Raw genomic sequence first — 23300 nt, forward strand, 5'->3', positions numbered from 1 at the left:
TTCGCCGTTCCCGGCCAATAGGAGCTGTGGGCAGCAATGCGGGCCAGACCACCGCTTCCCACGGCTCCCAGTGGCTGGGGATGGCAAAGCATGGCCACTGGGAGCTGCAAGCAGCTGTACCTGTGGGCGCTCAGGTAAACAAAGTATCTCGTGGTCCACCAGGGGCTTACCCTGAACAAGCCGCGAACCAAGTTTGGGAACCCCTGATCTAGTCTGACCTCCTGCACTCCTGTAATAGACCCATAACCTCAGGCTGAGTTACTGAAGTCCTCTCATCATGATTTAAAGATGTCAAGTTACAGAGAAGCCATTTACACTAGTTTGAACCTGCAAGTGACCCATGCTGCAGAGGATGGTGAAAACCCCCCAGGGTCTCTGCCAATCTGACCCAGAGAAAAATTCCTTCCTGAAGCCAAATATGGCAGTCAGTTAGCTCCTGAGCATGTGGGCAAGACCCACCAGCCAGACACCTGGGAAAGAATGCTCTGTAGTAACACAGAGCCCTCCCCATCTAGTGTCCCATCACCGGCCTTGGAGATATTTGCAACTAGGAGTCGCAGATCAGTTACATCCCATTGTAGGCAGTCTCACCATACCACCCTCGCATAAACTTATCAAGCTGAGTCTTGAAGCCAGTTGGGTATTTTGCCCCCACTACTCCCCATGTCAAGTCTTTTGTAGGCAACACAGCACAAAGGGCTTTTGAGGAGGGATTTGAAAGTGAGTGATGAGGAGGCTTGCAGATGTTTATGGGGAGTTTTCAGGGACAGCATGGAAAAAGACATGAAGGTTCTTATTTGAAAACTTAACAAATGGAGATGGAGACTGGCACCAAGGACCAATCAGAAGCGAGTGTCAACAATTCAATAGGAAATGAGGGACAAAGGTAGGGTGGGGATTGACTACTGAAGGGCCTTGAAAATGAAGAGAAGGAACTGATATTTGATGCCACAGAGAATTGGGATCCAGTGGAGGGGTGCAAAGAGAGCAGTGCCATTGTCAAAGTGACAAGCTAATGGCAAGAGCTCATGGCAAGTCCACACAACAAAAGCAGACTCTATGGCTATTACTATGGAAATTGATCTCATAGGGTTGTATCTCTGGCTGAAAACATGACTGAGATTAATTTGATAACACGATTTTTCTTTTTTTACAAATAATTTTTGTCCCCGCTAGCAAAAGATTAAAGGTGTTGGTCAACATATATATGTATTACGTACATTACATTCATATGGATTAAATGCACAGTATGGATATTGTATGTATAAATTTTGGCAGTTACTCCAACTGAATTGTACTGTTTTTCCCACAATGCTGTTCACTCTTGTTCACTGGCATATCCCACAATACCTGGGTACAGAACAACTCAGCATTTGGCATAAGGGGATAGGAAAACTGTCAGAAACAAAGAGCATTACTGTTCTTCCCCAATACAAGCTTGGGAGGTACTTTCATGGGTAACTGAAATGCTATTTTGCAAACAAAGATAAGCAAGGTACAAAACAATAAATTAAGGTACTGGTACAAACTGGTGACTTGAATTTTAGAGACATAAAGAATGTTTTATAATTTGTAAAACCAGGCCATAAATATAGCCAATTTAAATACATATTTCCAAAGCACATCTTCTGTGTAATATGAACTGAACACCCTGCTTCCCCAGACGCACTGATAATGTATTAACTCTCTTTTGTGCACCATATTTCTTTGTCTATAGACAATAAATTGGCTATGCTTGGTTATTTGGATCTCTCAAACATTTTTAATATCCAACCACAGGTGTAGTCAAAATCAATTGGCTAAAAATATCAACACAGTGAAGCCATAGCTATTTCACTAAAATTATTTTGACAGCATTATAAAAAGAAAAAAGGAAACAATCCCTTCTTCCAACTATAAGTGAATTTAGTACTTGTGAAAGGTGACAGATAACAGACCAGGTCACACTCAAGTCCAGCCCACACATGGAATACAGCATCAATGCAAGCTTTCTGCCTTCTGCCCCATTCATGTGTCTGACACCTGTTTTAGAATGATCACCTGCAGAACAATTCCCCCAAGTCTCTACTACAGACTGAGCATCACTGGATTAATCATTAAGATAAGGGGGGGAGGGGATTGTGGGTTTTGTGTTTATATGTATGTGTAAAAAAACAAAAACAAAACAGTGTTTGGTAAATGACTTTGAAGATGATGCTAAATTTCATTGTATGTGTCAATGCTGGTAACTAGCTTACTTTATTACCAAAAAAAAAAATGTACTGCAATCATTAGCAACATACTTCAGAAAGGAAGGTCTTCAATATACCTGTTAATGCTTCAGAAAGAAACCTTAAGTCAATATTCTCCCACAGGATGAATTGGTTCTCTTTTGAAATTATTCCTTTGGATAAATTTCTGACTATTAAAACAAGTCTAAAATGTTTTTTTGTTAAAAATGTTAGAAAGATTATTACAATTTTTCTATGATCAATAGAACTGCGACAGAAAAGAAAAACATTTCTGAAAAACTATCAAGAACTTGATTACATAACGAATAACTTTTGACTTGAAATGTCCTATATTATTACCTTCCATCCTATCCAAGTACCAAGAAGTTCCTTCTGAATAGCAAAGATGTGCAAAATGAATAAAGATGTCTACTATCATCTAAGGCATCTTCCAGAATTACACTCTTTTAATTGAGGAATACCAGAATTACTTTTGAAGAACTAATAATAATAGCTTTTACTCAGACTAAGACAAATTTTGAATGCATCTTTTCTCCCCTCCCCAAATTAAAAAAAAAAACTACTAGCAATTTTAGAACATTGGGCTCTATTGTCTGGACATTTCACAACACATATAGTCACCCTCAAACTGAGATTTTTTCCTGGCTGGGAAATAAACGCTTCTGCAGATCCATTATGAGAAGTACTAAGATTGTATGCCAGTGTCACTTCAGCAGGATTTTGTATAAATGTTTAAACATAGGCCTGGGAACCTTAGCACCTAAATTAATCTCAATTTCTCCATTTGTAAATTGGAAATACGAAAGGACCTAGCTCACTAGGTGCTGCAATGATTGATCATTGTTTATATATCATAATGAAAATAAAAGACATTTTATATATGTATGTATGTATGTATGTATGTATGTGCTATAGTGCTGACTATTTGCAATATATAGAGCAAGAAAGAGCAAACAAGCTCACTGACACATAAATGAGGGCAATGCTTCTCTGACATGCTCCACACTGACTCTCATACTGCAGGAAGTCCTGCATACAAAAACTTCATGGTCAGGACTCCATCTATTCAGAAGGGCTAGACTAATTGAAGGGGTGACAGCCACTCCAGGATATTGTCTCTGAGGAAGACCACAGGGATCACACACATAGAATAACTGCACTAGCATAGAAATGGAATGGATGTTTGAATTTTGGGGTTGGGGTGACTGGGTTTTTTTGGGGGGGGGTTACAGCTGATGTGCAAAGGAAAAGATGTGTTGCGAAGGTCTGATGTATAGGGAAGGTCCTAAAAACAGGAATGGTAGCTGTTTTCCTACATGAGAAATTCAGGTCAATTGTCCTGGAAGACTAGATAACCTTGCCTATGCTCGGAAAAGTATCCATTATTGACAATGGGTGTTCAAAGAGATGCAGCTGAACTTGTGTTACTCCTGCAAGTGCTACCAAGGACAAACTGTGTTCACCATTGTTCACCATGATGTTCAACTGCATTCGCTGGCGACTAGCAATACCAGAAAGAATTTTTTTTTCCTACAGACAAGGTGATTGGAGACTGAGAAATGACAACAGCAAAAGAATGAAAGTTGAGCAATAAACAGAGGAATGTTTTTTAGTCAGACTATTTTTTTCTTAATACAGATTGGACTTCAGTGACTAACATTTTGGGCAAAGACACATTTGGCAAAGATTTATCACATTGTGCTACATTTACATTAATGTGTGAGAACTTGCAATGCGTGGGCTGCCTGAAGAAGTCCTTCAGCAAAATCAGGGAAGAACATATTACATTTCTAAGCTATTAAACAAGCAGATTTGCAATGTTTTGGTTTTTAACCCACTTTTAAGACTTACTGCATAAAGTACTTTATAAGTACTCCTGGAGGAATTCTGCGCCACCACGCACATGCAGAATTCATGTCCAGTGCAGAAAATACATTCTGCCCAAGAAGTACTGCTATTCCGTTTTCCACCCACCAGAAGCTGCTGTGATGCCAGAACAGAGAGCAACAGCTGATTGGCAGCAACATCCAGCAGCCAGCTACATTCATCATGTCTAGTTGGCAGCCGGTGTCAAGTGGAGTGCCCCAGGGGTCGGTCCTGGGGCCCGTTTTGTTCAATATCTTCATAAATGATCTGGAGGATGGTGTGGATTGCACTCTCAGCAAATTTGCGGATGATACTAAACTGGGAGGAGTGGTAGATACGCTGGAGGGGAGGGATAGGATACAGAAGGACCTAGACAAATTGGAGGATTGGGCCAAAAGAAATCTAATGAGGTTCAATAAGGATAAGTGCAGGGTCCTGCACTTAGGATGGAAGAATCCAATGCACCGCTACAGACTAGGGACCGAATGGCTCGGCAGCAGTTCTGCGGAAAAGGACCTAGGGCTGACAGTGGACGAGAAGCTGGATATGAGTCAGCAGTGTGCCCTTGTTGCCAAGAAGGCCAATGGCATTTTGGGATGTATAAGTAGGGGCATAGCGAGCAGATCGAGGGACGTGATCGTTCCCCTCTCTTCGACACTGGTGAGGCCTCATCTGGAGTACTGTGTCCAGTTTTGGGCCCCACACTACAGGAAGGATGTGGATAAATTGGAAAGAGTACAACGAAGGGCAACGAAAATGATTAGGGGTCTAGAGCACATGACTTATGAGGAGAGGCTGAGGGAGCTGGGATTGTTTAGTCTGCAGAAGAGAAGAATGAGGGGGGATTTGATAGCTGCTTTCAACTACCTGAAAGGGGGTTTCAAAGAGGATGGCTCTAGACTGTTCTCAATGGTAGCAGATGACAGAACGAGGAGTAATGGTCTCAAGTTGCAATGGGGGAGGTTTAGATTGGATATTAGGAAAAACTTTTTCACTAAGAGGGTGGTGAAACACTGGAATGCGTTACCTAGGGAGGTGGTAGAATCTCCTTCCTTAGAGGTTTTTAAGGTCAGGCTTGACAAAGCCCTGGCTGGGATGATTTAACTGGGACTTGGTCCTGCTTTGAGCAGGGGGTTGGACTAGATGACCTTCTGGGGTCCCTTCCAACCCTGATATTCTATGATTCTATGATCATAGCACCTTACCCACGGAGCCAGGTTAGGAGATACAGGATATACAGGGGGGGAGAAGACAGAGTGGGGCACATGGGGCTGCTGGGTGGTCACAGACTGGGGTTCAGAAGGGCTAGTGGGGGGACAGACCGGGGCGGGGGCTCAGGAGCTAGTGGGGTGACAGCATTGACCCAGGAGCTGAATGGGAGGGGGGCTGCAACACCACACTGGGATGTGGGAAGAGGGTGCAGGGACACATGGGGATGGGGGTTCAGGAACACACTGTGATGGGGAAAGATGTACCTGGCTGAATGGGAGAGGCTAGTCAGGGTCTGCAAGGCAGAGGCTCCCCAACTCCCTAACAATCCCTCCCTCCCACGACAAAAAACTGTTCCATACTTCTCCCACATACCGCCAATAACCCCTCCAGGTTCACCCTCAGGTTCCTTCCCTCTCCCTCACCTTCTCCATTACCCCTAACTACCCAAAGCCTTTGCACTGCTTCTGAAGGGTGTGGGAAATACATTTCTGTATTGTAGTTTAAATGAATTACTCGTAATTAATGCATTAATTTGCCTAGTAACAAATCTATTTGTCAAAAAATATATTTCCTGAATCTTTTCATTTTTGTCTGTATTATTACAGACATACTTGCTGACAGGTATTTTGAAATAAATTATCAAAATAATGGAAACTAGCATGATTATATTGTTATTTTGACAAATAAAATATGCAGAATTTTTAATATTTTGGCGCAGAATTCCCCCAGGAGTAATAAAAAAGCAGAAAAGGCCGCAAGCCCAAATTTTAAAAAAAATTATTTGCAGATCTCCCTAAGTGGATTGTTCTTCCCATAATAAGTACCTTTCCACATTACCCAAAAGGGATACTGGTTCAATGGCAGCCAAAACCAACATATTCATGCTGCCAGTTGGAGAAAGAGTAAGATTTGTGAACCACAATATATGTCTGTATGCCGATAGCCTTGGCCTCCACCAGATGTCCTGGGATTCAATAATATCTTGTGACATGTGAATTTTGGAGGCCAGATCCCCTTTTCACTCTGTGGAGTGGGGCAAACCTCCTCCCACACAGACTGATTTGGATTTGGATAGTGAGTGAATCTGGAATTTCCTCATCTTGTACCTGAGATATTCCGGTGGAGGAAAAACTGTCCTTATATCATCATCTAGCAGCTTGACATGTAGAAGTCACACCTGTTTTATCTGGCAACAAAAGTCTTTAGAAAAATGCACCTTCGGTTTACTAGCCTGCAATAAAAATATTTTAATTAAAAGTGTCCTAACTTCATTTTAATTAGGGGAAACAGTTTTAGTAAGGAAGCTATGAGCCAAATAATGGCTGCTCCAATGTAGGCACTGTGGGAGCTAGAGAGAGGTTGTTAGCCTTGCCCTGCCAGCCAGCCAGTGCTCCCATGCAAAGAAAGTAGTAATAATGTAGCTGCCTGCCCTTCTTGGAGCAGGGAGAGAGAGAGATGGGGGGGGGGGGAGAGAGAGAGATGCTGCCACCAGCTCTGAACAATCCAGATATGTTGTAGCCATGCTTCCTCTGTATTAGAAGCCTTTGGAGTGGTCTGTTGGGGGCAATCCACGCTACATCTTTTCAATGGTTATACAAGAGTACTATGAGTGTGCTTCCCATCCCAGCCCACAGAGGCATCATATTTTACTCTGTTCTATATGCATGATGCCTCCCATTATCACACACTTCCTACCCTTCCTTTTCTCCACCCTTATCTCTTTCTCCACCCCACCCACATCATAGCTTTAACGAAGAGTCATAATTTGACCATCACGTTTTAAAATCTCTTGACTCGAAGACAGAAGTTTTATGCCATGGTCTTTTGCTGAATAAGTGTAATGAGTTATCAAAAGAACATACTGATGTTTGTTAGTATGATGCCATATGTATTTAGTTGCATACGTCTTTAAATATCTGATATTAAAAATAGCATAGATTTTGAAATTATCTTGGTCTAATCTCAATGCTGGTACAATATGCTTACATGTGGGGAACCCAGCTTTGGGATCTAACTGTTGTTCTTAATTTATAGAGTGAGAATGCCGTGGCCGAGGAGAAGAAAGTACTTTGTGTTTGTTTTCTTGTGACCTTTCCAGTCAACTAAGGAACAATGTTGATGAGCTATCGAGGAAGTCGTGACCAGATCTCTTTGATGGAAAAAGATTCACCACAATACGAGGCTTTATGTGTGCTATTTATTAATTAGCAGGGGTCTATATTGTATCTTATATATATTAAAATTTCACTATGAAAAAAATTTCACCATGAAATAGTGTGCCTGATAAAACTGTGAAGTACTGTGCCTGAAAAAAGCAAGGATATGACAAGTTAAGCCACCTAACTGTACATATACCATCTTCTCCACCGACCAACACACTATCATTACCATAACTGCCATACACAAGAGACCATGCATCATCCGATGAAGTGAGCTGTAGCTCACGAAAGCTTATGCTTTAATAAATTTGTTAGTCTCTAAGGTGCCACGGGTACTCCTTTTCTTTAATCTTAACTATGCCTTTTTTTACCTTTCTTCATCAGATTCTTTTTTCCCTCAACACCAGTAGTCATTTAGTGTAGGGTTGTGTTGGGAAAAGGTAGAGTGGTAAAAAAGTATGTACAGAGGGAAGTTTAAAGATGGTGATGGAAGGATGGCATTCCTAGATAGGCAAAGTAAAGGCTGAGGTATACTGTCTGAGGTACAGTAGCTGTGGCATTGGTAAGACGTGTAGTTGTGGATGGAAGAGTAGATAATACAAATTGCTCGGTGGCTTAACTTTTCATTTCCTTACTTTTATGCGTTAGAGTTTGTCAGGATTCAGTGCTTGAAGCAAAGACAGACTCCAAGTAACCTAACAAATGCAGTTGGACCAGCCCCATCTCTCCCAGGGAGGGATAGCTCAGTGGTTTGAGTATTGGCCTGCTAAACCCAGGGTTGTGAGTTCAATCCTTGAGGGGGCCATTTAGGGATCTGCAGCAAAAATTGGGGATTCATCCTGCTTTGAGCCGGGGGGTTGGACTAGATGACCTCCTGAGGTCCCTTCCAACCCTGATATTCTATGATTCCAACATGGAGAAGAATCAACACCACACATGGGGCCTGTGTCTATACTGTATGGGAACCAGGACACTTCCATCAAGCAGCCCTAACAAAGTCTGAGCTGCGGTCAAGTGGGAAACGCCAAGTTCCAGCTTCAATAGAGCCTTTCTCATCTCCCTGCAGGCCAACATTTGTCTCAGGGTATCCTGGTGATGGCCAATCAGTATCCAAAACATCTTCAACTCTGGCACCCTGCCATGCCCGACATCAACGTAGAGGTGCTGCTGGACTCAAGTGCCTCAAGCAATTTCATGGATCTTTAGCACACAAGATCCCCACCAGCACAAGGACTTCCTCAAGTTAGTGGAGTCTATACATGTGTCATTCCTTTCTTAGGGACCAGTCACCCACCAAATGGCTCCCTTAGAGGTAACCACTCTTCCAGGCCATCAATAAATCCCAATTAGCCCAGCATTGCTTTGATCAGTTGTCCTTCACATCCTCTGGCTCATTGTCCATGACTGATCAGAGCTGCCACAGTCTGCTGGCCCCAGGCAGTGGTCCCCTGCTGGCCAGTCAGCTGGAGCAGCTGTGGTCGTCCGCTGGCACTGGCAGCAGTCCACAGCCCCAGAAGCTAGTGCCATTGGCCCCAGGCACTGGTAAGGCATGTACTTGTGGATGGAAGAGTAGAATTATTGTTTACTTCCCCTGACCTGTCCATGACTCTTAATAAAAATACCCATGACTGAATTGTAGCCTCAATCATCAGGTATTCATGAGTCCTTCTTAGTTATAGAATAAAATCTCACAGAAAAATTGTAGTTCATCATTGAGAAGATACTGTGCACACCCAGATTCATCAATCAATCAAACAGGGTTGTATGCACACCCTGACACACTCTCCCAGGGATAAACCCATTAGCCCTGTGGGCATCCAAGCTCCCTGCCCCACCAAGTGTGCATAGTGCATAAGCTTTGATATAATGGTTAAATATGATCCTCAATTCACCATTTTATTTCTTAAAAACTCCGATTCCATGAGTTGTTCTCAAGACACCCCCCTGCCAAGTTTTGCATAGATAGACAATGTTTTTAAAAAGATATTGGTCAACAATATAAAACAGGACTGCCAAGGAAAATAATTCAGCAGGAGACCAAATTCAAATGCTTCCTATTAAAAATATGATAAACCAAATAAAAATGCATAGAACATTCAAAAGGGGACAAAAATTAAACTAGTGTAAAATTTCACCCCAAATGAACACCTAACATTTAGAGGGAAATTTCCACACACCCCCATTTTAAAATACTACCCTAACTATGGAGTCTCTTCCCAGAGCCTCTGTAGTGGACGCACAACATATGTCTACTTTTTATGTTTTTTACTCTTAAAAATAATGAATTAAACAAAGACATATGTGATAAATAAAGGGGGGGAGGGGTAGCTTCCTTTTATGGACACCCAGCCAGCCAGTTAGCTTGGTAGATGTTCTCTACTTGCTTTACCTGTAAAGGGTTAAAAAGTCTGACTGCATGCCTAAGTAAAAGGAAGTGAGTGGTCACCTGCCAAAAGAGCCAATGGGAAGGCTAGAACTTTTTAAAATTGAAACAAGACTCTCCTTTGGCTGTCTGTTGTTGTTCTCCAGAGAAAGGAGACACAGAGCAGGAACAGGGCTAAACTATGCCGTAGAAAGCTTTAAGCCAGGTATGAAAAACCATCAGATCATACCTAGAGACTACTTATCTGAAACCCCAGATATGTAAGTAAAGAAGGGAATGTTTAGGAAGAAGACGCGATTAGAGTTATTTCTTATTGGCTTGTGGACTCCTCTGTGCTAACCCCCAAATGCTTTTGTTTTGCTTGTAACCTTTAAGCTGAACCTCAAGAAAATTATTTTGATGCTTAATCCTTATAAGTGGTTCTTTTTAAATCTAGCAAAAAGCCTAAGTTCCAAATTTTCTTCTTTTTTGTTTTTAATAAAATTTATCTTTTTTAAGAACAGGATTGAATTTTTGTGCCCTAAGAGGTTTGTGCATATGTTGTTTAATTAGTTGGTGGCAACAGCTGATTTCCTTCGTTTTTCTTTCTCAGCTCTTCCCTGCAGGGGGAGTGAAAGGGCTTGTGAGTACCCCACAGGAAGAAATTCCCAGGTGTGCTTTTCTGGGTTCTCAAAAGGGATTTTTTTGCACTTGCGTGGTGGCAGCATTTACCCATTCAAGGTCAGAGAGAAGCTATAACCTTGGGAGTTTAATACAAGCCTGGAGTGGCTGGTATTAATTTTTAGAATCCTTGCGGACCCCCACCTTCTGCACTCAAAGTTCCAGAGTAGGCAATCAGCTTTGACACCATACAAGGGCAATAACTTGCTAATGCAAAAGCTATTTAAATACTGATATCTGTCAACACACCTATCCCATCAAGCTGTTCCTTCACCTACATACCTAAATACTAAATCATGTTGTTATTTAGGATATATTCATACAGTGGAAGATAATGTCACAAATACCCAAGTCTTGATTTTCTTTAGACTTCCTGCATTTCTACCCATATTAATGCATGATGCGCTGTGATTTAATATAGCTGAAAAAACACCAACATTCATCTTTTTCTGGAAAAAAAAAAAAGGAAAAAGACCAACACGCTAATTTATTCGGGATTGTTTCTAATGGTTTGGCAATTCATTCTAGCTGTTACCTTTTCTAATTAAACATCATCAGAGTAGTGATCACTTAAACACTATCACTATCAAGTGCAGAAATCTCGCCATTCCTGCAGCTACTGTTTGCTATAGTTTTAATCTGGATTTCTGGAGTAGGTAGACTTTTACATATAGCATCATCCCAATTTTCATTCATATCTTCTACTGAAATTTTTATTTTGGATTGTAAAGCTAAGAAATGTCTTTTCATCCCAGTCTTCTTCAAGAGCCTCACATGCAGAGAAACAATCTTCAACTGTTGCATAATCTGCTAGATGTTTACAGTCTGGTATGAAACTAATTAACTCATCCAGATGCTGCAGTGCAGGTTACCCAGGATCATCTGAGAGAAAGAGTTCCGTGCAGTACAAAACAGAAAAGCACTGTTAATGAAACATTTTTTTAATTGTAATGCTCTTCAATTCATTCCAACTTGCAGCAACTCAGTTCACAGCACCCAGCAGGTTGACGTCTCTGCAGGCAATGTTGTACTTTAAATTGTATCCATTTTATCAATTAGAAATTACATTAAACACTGACAGAAGGTTTTTAGTAATTTGATTATCCCAATATATGACTTTAAACACAAGGTGCAGTTTCCTGGAAGCCTTTTGATTTCATATTTCAAACCTTATATAGCCATGACCAAGGGCTCTGTCCATAAACAGCAAGACAGAATGACTTTTGCACACTCTCTCTTTTGTTTCCAATTTACAACAATCCTAGAAGCCTCCCACAATTTTTAAGCAACTAGATTATTACTTTCTCTATCCCTCAGATCACTTATTACTAGCTTTTAAACCATACTTGTCTACCAATCTGTCTATTTCCAAATCCTTATTTTATGGTGGGGGTCACACTAACTGGGCTATTCTTCAGTGTTACAGTTTTAAATCACTCACACATTGTTTCACTAATATTATCACTCTCCATTTGTTTCCTTTTGAAAGTGCCTTAAACCATCAATGTTTCCTTCCCACCTGTGGTGAGTTGTTAAAATGTCCTGAATCTGTTTATAACCATGGCATAACTCCTCTTCTACTTTTCTGCAAGCCACATTCATGATATAATTCAGTCTTCTAGATTCAATACTTTTAATTAGGTTCCTTTCCCTTTGTCAGCTCCTCTCCCTACCCCTTTACATCTGGTTCAGATGGAATGGATGCCTTTCTGACTGCTTTAGCAAGTGGCAGCATAGAATTGCAATATCTGGGCAGGTCAGCATATGGTCAGAAATGAGATTCACAGCAGGCCATTCTTTTGCAGGGGGTCTTATTGTGAGGAAGATGGAAAAACTCTGAAGGGACTTGAAATCTTGTGCCAGTCAAGCAGGACACTGCCACTTGGAAGTGGCTGCAAGCACAAGTGTCGCTCTATATCTGTTTCAAATATGTGCAGTATTCTTCTAAACAGTTTTTATAATATTTTAATTTTATTTCACACATTAAGGGTAAAGAGAGTGAATGGCAACTTGACGAACTGCAAAGGTAGTGGGCTTGTCTCATTATTAGCTTCTGACTGAGGTTCAGCCAATGATTATTACAAAGAAAAACAAGAATAAAGATGAAATAGGTTATGATAATAGATAATAAATGTAACCAAAATACTTGTGTAATATTTACTAACCTTAGACTACTCCTACAGTAATCAACATTATAAAGGTTATTGGCAGAATCACAATAGCAATCAAATATACGTAAGTGTAAGTCTATTTAAATTCGTAACAAAAGCTATGAGACTATCAGTAAGTGAACAACTCCCATATAATATCATTTAATATCACACCCTGATAAGACTAAACCTTTTTAAAAAAACCAAAACATGTAGCAATCAAACATTAATTACCACACCTACTTTAAACTACAAACAGTTCCACTCAAACACCCAAAAACAATATTTAGAGTGTTATGTGGTTGTTCAGGATCTTTATGATTGATGAAACCTATTGTGTTGTCATCTTTATAATCCATCACATTTGTTGTTACTAACAAGGAAAAGGAGGGTGTGTTTTTATTTTATAATAAAGGTTGTCTTACAGTAACTAACTCCTTCCTTTGAACATAAACTAACAAACTTATGTACACGTGAATATGTTTTAAAAGCTGGCTCACAGAGGAAAAAAACAAAGCCTGTGGAACTTGAGCGAATATGAAAAATATTCTACTTAAGAGAGCTGTCAAATAGCTATTATCCTTACTCACCATTCCTTGAAGTTCATCTAGATCACAAGGAAACATCAAAAAACTATTTAAAAAACCCAGTATATAATATATTTTGTTATAAAAGGAAACCAGTTGAGTAATTTCACTCATATAGGCATAACACCAATTTTCTGACATTGCTACTGAATATTTTATCAGCAACGAATTATAACACTAGCAAAATATTTTAACATGAAGCCTTGCCTTGTAAACTGCCTGTCCCATATGTCAAAACATCACCTACCATAAATCATAGAATTTAAGACCAGTATTTCTTGTTTAAACATGCTACTTATTCAGCAGAATCACTTGTGTGAACAAGCATCGATTAAAATACACAAACTTAAGCAGCTTCGCCATCCGACTGATAGAGCTATAATTTAACCCCATTATCAGTGTTCTAATTTTCAGAGTGCTGAAATAGTGTGCTTGTTGAAAATATTATACGTTTAAATACTTTAAGAGCATTGCCCATTTGAAGCTACTTTCAACTTGCAAATAAAACATCCAGGCACTTGCGTATTGATGAACATGCTTTTCATCCTACAAAGGAACTTTCTGTGTCAAATTATAGGTGTTTAATAGTTGATTTATGAACACCACAATTAAATAATCTATGCCATAGAAAAACAAACTGCATTATAAAACCACTTTTCTTTTATATTTTTATCTACCACATTTATAGTCGGGAATTGCTTTTGCCTCATGGCTAGTAGCTTTCAGTTTAATACATCATTTTTGGCTGTGAAGGTAAGGGACTATTTCTTTCTATGACAATGACGCCTGAATCTCAAAAAGTTTGGCACGGAAGCACCCAAAAGACTGAACGGTTATTCACAGCTTGTCCATCCCTCTGGCACAAATGGGCTGAAAGTTTCACCAGAAACAGGACATTTCTTGCAAGACTTTCATTACTTTCTGCTGCTGAGCAGGCCAGAAATGCTGTTACAGCTGCAGTCCACAGTATTGCAGCTCCTCTTGTTCTAGTCCCAGCCCGAAACCCAGAATGCTAAGAGTACTAAGCGTCTGTTTTGTTTATAAAAATTTAGAAAATTTTGTCAATCTCAATAGTGCTTCTGGTTCTAGACAGAGCTTTGGGGGGGAGGAGGGAAAACAGGTTTCTATTTTATCTGAACAAATTCATACATATGAATCATTTATTTTATTCATTCCTATGGCACTTATAGCATGGCAGCAGCGGGTTTCAGTTTACTAAATTTAAACAGAAAAATTATGTAGACCATCCACAAAAACTAAAATTATTGCAAGCACTAGCATCCCTTCTCTAAGGGGGGGGGGAAGAGAGAGAGAGAGAGAAAGATCTGCCCACAAGATCAAAGAAACAAAAAAAAAAAATAAAACTCAATTATTTAAAAGCTATGGAACTATATTTCAAAGTAGGAGCTCTCAATTAAACAATGACTCCTTGTGGGATCTTGGTGTCTAACCCAGAGTTCTGTCAAATTTGATGACAAATGTTTCTTACAGACAAGTAGAAAAAGAAACTAAGAAAAAGAAAAAGAAACTAAGTGTTGCTAGAGTCCTCCTTATATGAGCCAAATAGGTAAAATCCATAATGTTACCTGCCTCCTTTGGTAACAAGATTACACAGTTTGTGGACTTAAATCTCTTAGAAGGCAGGTTTCGAACTTACAGTGAGAATAATTTAGGGAAAATATTATACTTGTATGTAATCAAGATAATACCACAGAACCATATTATTGCCCAATGTATAGATTGAAAAATTGAAAGTCCAATGCTGAAAGATTGTTCTAAAAATAGACCAGATGAATCTTTGTTATTCTTCTAATAAACTGTTGCAATACTAGAGCAGGATAAAATAGATCATGCTGCCCTCTTGTGCTAGACTTGTAAAAGAGAGCAAGCCTTTATTCATGCTGGAGAACCGATGAAGTGGAACATATGAAGCATTCATTATGAAGTGGAAAATGTTCACAGTTTCCTCCTAACAGCTAACTTGGAATGCATGTTCAGACTCCCATACTGGTATCAGGATGGAGGAGCAGAGGAAAGTTTGAAGAGCAAAGGATAATTTGTATATTCCTTTAAGAGAATGCAAGTAAGTTTTATTAACCAATATAGACAAGCAATAAATAATAAAGTCTGAAACCCAACAATGTGATATCACATATAAATCAAACATTATTATGACTCCATAATTAGGGGTCTGTCGAGATCCACAGCTAAAACTGAATTTCAGTGCCCTAATTTCCAATCACCACTTCTGCACGTAGAGTAAAATTTTCAAAAATGTTTAAGTCATTTAGGCACTTCAGTCCCATTTGCAATGAGACTTAGGCTCCTAAAGATATGTCTACACTGCAGTTAAAAACCAGCCTGGATGCTGGGACACTCCAGGCTCCAGCCTGAGCCCAAACATCTACACCACAATTAAACATCCCCTTAGAACCACACCCCATGAACATGAGTCAGCTGGCATGGGCCAGCTGCGGATGTCTATTTGTAGTGTAGATAGACCGTAAGTCACTTCTGAATATAGGATATAGGTGCTTTCTAATAATGTTACCAAATAGTGTTACCAGTAACACACTTAAACAATCAATACTAATTTGCATTTTTACATGTGTGTCATATTACATAATGGTAGAATCTGCCTACTTAAAAACCTTTATTTTCATTATTAAATATAATATTTTTTAAAATACTTAACACGTTTTTCTATTCTTTTATTTCCTAAAACATCATGACATCTAGATTTCCAAAATTATTCCAGATTACCTCAATCATTCCTAATTCTCATTTACACCAACACACCTTTACACACTTCTAGAACTGTCAGAACAGCATAAAGGGCTTTGCATGTAATCATGTAATGAATCAGGCCCCATATCTGAGTCATAAGTTAATCAGTAACATATTATTTTTAAAAAGTTATTCCCATTAATCATCTTAACTGATTTGAGATACGCCACTGGGAGCTGATGAACATGTCATGATTCATCACCTATTTCCCTTTTTCAATGTCACTTCCCTAGCCCTACTTACTAGCCTCTTTCCCCAACAGGAACTATTAGGTGCTCAACACTTTTGCAAAATCAAACCATTTATTAGTTGCCTAATTGGATTTAGTAGCCTAATTTAGTTCACCATTTTTAAAATCTTGGCTCTTGTATTTAGTACTGCTGCTTATAAAGAATGATCCTCCTGTACTACAGAGAAGTAAAGAGATTGCTAAGATTGCTGTGGGGATGTTAACAATGAATTCCTTAACTTCTGTGTTACTACAATCTCATCCTTACTGGTGCATATAACAGTGTACATATAATATTACAAGAGCAACACAATACTTTCAAAATAAAGTTGTAGTTCTTTTATTTAATAAATAAATAAAATAAAATAATAAGGCACTTCTTTTAATAAATGGAGACATCTTTAGCCCAGGCAAACCTTGCTCCAATTCAAAAGCTACCTACATAGGAATTGATAGCAAAATGGAATCCCTAGTTGAAGATCTAAATAAGATGCATACACAGTATACGATTTTCCAGATGACTGAACGATGGTGCACATATGGTGCTCAGCACTAAATTGCAGAACTGCTGACTTCTGCAACTTTGAATAAGAACAACCAGAATTTCATATGCCTTCTTTATGAGAGAAAGATGATGTACAAAAATACCTATACAAGAATATCTTTATATGCTACTCTTAGCAAATGATGTAGGAGAAGAAACATGTGTACACAGAAATTATTCCTAAATCATAGAACTATTAATAATGGAAACATCCATATAAAAGCCATAGAGAGATCTGGGTAATACTGGTGTATTTGTTCTGTGCATAGCTGTTGTTAAAAAAAACAAATAATGATATTTTACATCACACTTTTTATCTATAGGTTTCAAAGTACATTACAAAGCAGACTGGTAAGTAATGCAGACTGAATGCAGCTATTTAATTCTATCCCATAGATATGACCTAGAGATTGTTATAATAAATTATGTTCATTGATCTTACTACAAGATGATTACATCTCCCCTCAGATGGGATTACTATACTTTGTTAAACACTTCAAAAGGGGGAAATGCTGCATATCTGGTGATATCCCCCTTGGTTGGTTCTGCCATTCCTCTTGACCAGCTCCAACAGGCATCACACAAACAGATATATCCTGCTCCACTGAGCACCAGCTCTCCACTCACCAGCCCCCTAGCTGAGCATACAGTTTCTTTTTGAGCCCTCCCGCCTAGATTGCCACATACCCATAATGTTGGCCCACAGACATATCTCTATGCATGTCTAAATGCATGTTATGTTCAAAAAATGGTACCATGGCTATCTACTGCACTTATAATCTCACATCCACTGCTTTTTACTTCATATGAACATTTATGCAAAGGAAAAATAATAATTCTCTCAATGAAAAGCAACCTAGACTTGTTCTCACAATCCTGGAAGATGTTTTATAGGAGAAAAACCTCTATAGGAACACATCACATCATCCTTCCATTTCTCAAAGACCAGTGATTCTCCTCTTGGTATTTTCTTTCCCCACTCCTCCTCACTCTGCTTCATTTTCACTTCCTTTCACTTCTCCCGCTCCTCAAATATTATAATCACATCACAAATTTATCAGGTGTACTTTGCATCCAAACACCTTTCCCTTTATGCTCAAATAAATTTGTTAGTCTTTAAGGTGCCACAAGCACTCCTTGATCTTTTTGCTGATACAGACTAACACGGCTACCACTCTGAAACCTGACACAGATTATATCTTTTAAATTGCATAGTTTTGTTTTCTATCCATTCTGGGTGTGTGAGTGAGTTATTTTTACAGTCATTGTCCAAACTGTTGTTTCTACACATTTTTTAACTGCTATAGCATAGTTTAAATAGATTGTTTAAAATCATCTCTGTACACATCTTTGCCATCCACAAATAACAGTTAGGGCAATTCCACAAATAACATTTAGGGTCAATTTTTCAATGAAAGACACTACAAATTACCTCACAAAAATGCACATATACTTTTTACACACAGAAAAACTTAAACTCATGTTCACAAATCAACTAATTAGTAATGCAACTGGTAGATAAGTGTGCAATACCAACAACAGTTTCTGTCTGCATGTGCAAGCGCAGGATTAGGTAAACATCCAGAATAAGATCAATCGGTTACTAATATGCTTTAAAAAAATGTAACTCTAGCTTTCTAACTGATATGATGGAGTAGTAAATATGAAGATTTTATTTTTTACAAAGCAAAAATGTGTGAGTATCAGAAGACTTAATTTGGATTACCACACATTTGTTTCATTTTTTCTTATCATACATCATGATGGATAGTATGTAATTTTTTAAAATGTTCATCTTACCTATAGGGTTTCTGTCAAAGAACAAGACTGGAGCTTTCAAAAGTGACTGAAACATTTTGTTGTGCAAAGTTTGACCAGCATTCACAAAAACTGTGAATACCAACAGACTTCTCACTATGCCAAACAGTACTGTCGCCATAGTCAAACCTAAAATTAAACAAACAAATACGGTCACAGCATATACACACGATACAGTGTCTTTAATGATACAGTGTGAGAGCATTTTGGTTAAAACTACATCCATTTTGTTCAGAGTTGTGTTCAGACAGTTCACATGAAGCAAATCATCTTAAAGATTCAGGAAGAATGCTCTCTCCAGTCTGAAGCAGTACAATAATCTTGTTAATAGCTTAATTAATCCTAAAATTAACTGTCAATTTAAATAGTTTCTTTTTTATACCATTTACAGAGGCATAACTTTATACAACCACAGGAAATTTCATTAACTATCTGATAGTCTGTACAATATCCTTTGCACATCCATTCTGTCACGTAATTCTTTATACAGTATTACACATAATGGTGGTTTATGTTTGTCACTATCGAAAAGTCAACATTTTCCAACAGATACTACCTCATAGTGACCAGTTATTTCCTATTCTAAGGATAGGGGAAATTGGCTATATTTCAGATCCCACTGTATGGCAACTGTGGGACATGGTGAGTTTTTAAATGGCAATCACTTTATATAGTCAAGTCTATCAATTGTACCATGTTATTTGCAGTAGTTTCTGCTGGCTTAGAGTTTTACATCAGTAAAATATCCTTTACTTTTCTGTCCGTTGACACCTTAAAGACCAACATGCATGCATCTGAAGAAGTGGGTTTTTACCCACGAAAGCTTATGCCCAAATAAATCTGTCAGTCTTTAAGGTGCCACCGGACTCCTTGTTGTTTTTGTGGATACAGACTAATACGGCTACTCCATGATACTTTACTTTTTTGAATCTCTGTTTTATACAAAGGTTCAGAAGGAAATATAGTAGCATTTATTACACCCCCACATCACCCAGGATCTGAAACAAAACATAGCCTTTTGCCAAATTCAGAAATGGTAACAATAGGCATAGATCACATTAAACTATTAGATATATCCTTTTGCCTTTGGTTTTTAAGATTTTTTGAGGTGAGGTTTAAACTTGGTTTCTGTAAAATGAACATTGTACCAACCTATTGCTTTCAATTACAAACTAAAAACAAACAATTCTATCCTTGAGAGATCTTAAAATTACAATATCAAATTTATCTTTATTTTGTTAGCATTCACAAATCTTGTCTTAAATCTGTATAATTACTTTATTATTTGTAAAATGATTTAATTGTACAATCATAAAATGCCAGATTCTGCCACCCTTACTCATATTGTGTAGCCCCGTGGAACTGTGTAACACTGAGAGACCCTGGTTATCAGGTGGGATTGAACCTGGGGCCTCTGGAGCTTAGTGCATGAGCTTCTACCTCATGAGCTAATGTTTTAGCTGGTTTTTAGGACATGCACTAGAGGCTCATGCACTAAGCTTCCAGGTTCGAGCCCACCCACTGACAACCGAGGTCTATTGGTGTTACAAGTGGGGGCTCGTCTGGGATTTCAACTGGGAAGTATCTGAAGCTCGGGATGCACTTCCTCAGCGAGGGGAAGTATGTAACCCGCACACGTCCTGGGTGTGGTGTTCTGTCCCATCTAGTGGCACTGAGACCACTTAAAGAGTAATTAATGAGTCTGCTCTATACTCTGTGAGAAAGGGTGGTATCATCTGGCCCTTAAACTATAAGGTTATCAGGGCATGGATTTGACTTCCCTGTGCCCTCTGTGAAAAGACTAATATACATGGAGGAGCTATGAAAACAATAAATCTGTATCAGAACACATGCAGTGTATGTTTGTTTCCCTGATGTCCCTCAGGACCAACACACATAAATGAGTGCATGAAATTATTGTGGTTCATAAAAGTTTAAACAATTACATTAAACAAACTGAAAAGAATGATAACTAGTTAAGATTTGGTGGAAGCTTATTAATATATAATTGATTTTTTTTCAGGATGGTATGTAAATATTAAGTACTTTTGACCATATTTTGAAAGGTATTTTAGATGCCTAAAGGTGCAGATAGGCACCTAGTTGAATTTTTAAAAGCATCTAGGCATGTAACTCCCATTGATAGGAGTTAAGCAACTAAGCACTTTTGAAAATGCCATTAGGCTCCAATCTGCATCTTTAGGTATCTAAATATCTTTAAAAATCTGGCCCTGTGTATCTATCAAAGATGCTTTATTTTGCTACAGAACTTCAAAAGGAACATACCCATCCTGACTTTTAAAAAGCCATCACTGTATATAAACAAAAACTGGAACAGAGTTGCAGAATGAGGATCAATTTCTAATCCCTCTTGCCCACACATGTAATGACTGATGTTTAGCTGAAATAACCTATTAGTATAGACAATAGTCACAAGTTTACAGTTACTGCCTTTTTGAATACTCAATTCCTGGTTTACCTTTCAAAATCCAGTACAGAGCAAATTAAAGAGTCTGCATTCAATCTATTGCTTCTACTAGAGGTTTTTTTAATTATTCCAATTAATTTAGTCAGAAAACAAGGCTCAGTCTGCTAATCTGCTCAGACATTACTGAATCACTGTTAGAAATCCTATTTTCCCACACTGCTACTTAGAGTGTTCCTTTCAAAACCCTCTATTATAATGGAGCAAATGATTAAAATATTTTTACCTGCATAAATTCCTAAATACAAGCTAAGATCTAGATGTCTAGTCTCATTTATTCCATTATTTCCATGTGATGTGACATTCAGCTTTTCTTGCTGGTTTGACCTACAGAAATGTATGCAAAAGATAAATAATAATCAATACAACAGGAAGATCACTTAAGCAAGGCATTATCTAATCATTCTGAAACTGGAAAAACATACCTGAAGTTTGCCATATACCTGTACATTTATCATATTATTCACATGTACCTTCTACTACTTTTAAATTGAACTTCAATCAAGATCTCCAATTCTAAATATTATCTGGGCTCATGCTGTCATGAATTATACATGGGTACTGACTATTATGAGTCACACTTTACGGCAAGAACTTTATTTTCTCCCATAAATAAAATAAGAGGGGATTAGAAGGAAGGTTGAACAAACTCTAAATTTTCTTTGAACAGGCTTCCCCCGCCATATTTCTTACTGTTTTCTATTAATTAAATAGTACTTCTCTGCAAGAAGTCAAATAACCTACCAGTATGAAAGCCACCAATCCTGAAGCACATAAGCAACCTTGAATAAATAAAGGCAAACATTTGGATTAATTTACAAGAAGTATATAGTACTAGAGAACTAAATTTCCTCAGCCATTCTTCTATGTCCCTGGTAAAATCTGTCATTAAAAAATATGCTGTCCAACCCAATCCCTCCCCTCCCTCTCCTTCGCCTCCCCACCTCATATACTATACTGAACTGGGTGCATATATATTTAGGGCCCAATCTCATTCTTCAGTTAGTAGTACACCTCACTGCATATTTCGTAAAATCAAATACGAGTCATCCATATGAAAGTGCATGAGGTGATTTTTCTAAGACCAATAGTGATTTGCAGAGCATATTAGGAGAGCTAGAGCCCTCAGCCTCCAGAAGGCAAGAAGTTACCTGCTTATGAGAACTGCAGGATGGTGAAACAAGGGGAAAAGCAAGATGTTCAACAAAAAACAGCCATAACAACTCTCTCTAACAGATGTTAATTCATATAGCAAAGGGTTGGGTCTTTCTGTTCCTAAACTCCCTCTTTGTAGACATTGCAAACTGCTTTTTGCTTAGCACATATGCTCACAGGCATAAGAGCCAACTCCTGATGTTATCAGTTCAGAACTTTATTTTTATAGGAGATAATTAGGAACACAATGTTAAAAGGAAGGAAAAACTGAAAATAATTTCTGCCCTCACTCTCCAACCAGAGATGACTATGATATTCCAAGCTCCGTAACAGAGCTTAATTTGTATCAAAATCTACTTCTGTTCAATTCAATTAAAATACTGTAGGGCTATCCCAGAAAGACCAGATCATATTCACCATCTTCCCAAACATAGATGGCCTCAATTCAAGGACCCTGTGCAAATTCTCTTATTTCTTCAAACTTATCTTTGAAGCCAAGACCAATCCTTTCTACAAAATTCCTTTGAACCTTCTCACCACAACATAGTAACAAGTCCACATCATACCATCCTCAAAATAACTTCACTGGTTCCCCATTCACTTCAGGATACAGTTCAAAATTGTTCTCCTTGGTAAAAATTCCTTCATAAACTTGCTCCAGCTTGCCTCTCACACACAGTCTTCCTCTATTTCCCGTTCCCTACTCCTTCTATTTGGTAAACAACAGCCTCAGACCTATCTCCATAATCTCCTGTCTGTTGGCAGGAGAGTCTTTTCCTCTGTAGCTCTTATGTCAGGAACAGCCTCGATCAATCTGTCACATTAGCCATACAACACATTTCAATTCTGAATTGAAAACACATTTTCTCCCATAGCTCTACCTCAAATGCAATCTATGGCTGCCATTATTTTTATTTAATTTAGTAATTACATTATGTATCTCTGAGAAGGGTAGTGTGATACAATTTGTATGAATGATAATATAAAATAAATGATACAACTCAAAAGTGCTTTAAATTGATCAGCAGGACTAT

At 38.5% G+C, this 23300-nt stretch overlaps 1 protein-coding gene across 9 annotated transcripts in view; it reads right to left on the reverse strand.

The window, feature by feature from the left end:
• ABCC4 (ATP binding cassette subfamily C member 4) overlaps positions 1–23300 on the reverse strand; it is a 199697-nt gene that overhangs the window by 105889 nt on the left and 70508 nt on the right. For all 9 annotated transcript variants that reach the window (XR_005295447.2, XR_005295451.2, XM_043504664.1 and 6 more), the window contains 3 exons: positions 21856–21893; positions 21338–21438; positions 18609–18755 (listed from right to left, as the gene is read on the reverse strand). Coding sequence is in view for 7 of the 9 variants with exons in the window: in XM_043504664.1 (XP_043360599.1) it covers positions 18609–18755; positions 21338–21438; positions 21856–21893 (286 nt within the window). In the remaining 2 variants the exon portion in view is untranslated. The remainder of the gene's footprint in view (positions 1–18608; positions 18756–21337; positions 21439–21855; positions 21894–23300) is intronic.

Source organism: Dermochelys coriacea, chromosome 1 (genome assembly GCF_009764565.3).
Source record: "Dermochelys coriacea isolate rDerCor1 chromosome 1, rDerCor1.pri.v4, whole genome shotgun sequence".
Taxonomy (NCBI): Eukaryota; Metazoa; Chordata; order Testudines; family Dermochelyidae; genus Dermochelys; species Dermochelys coriacea.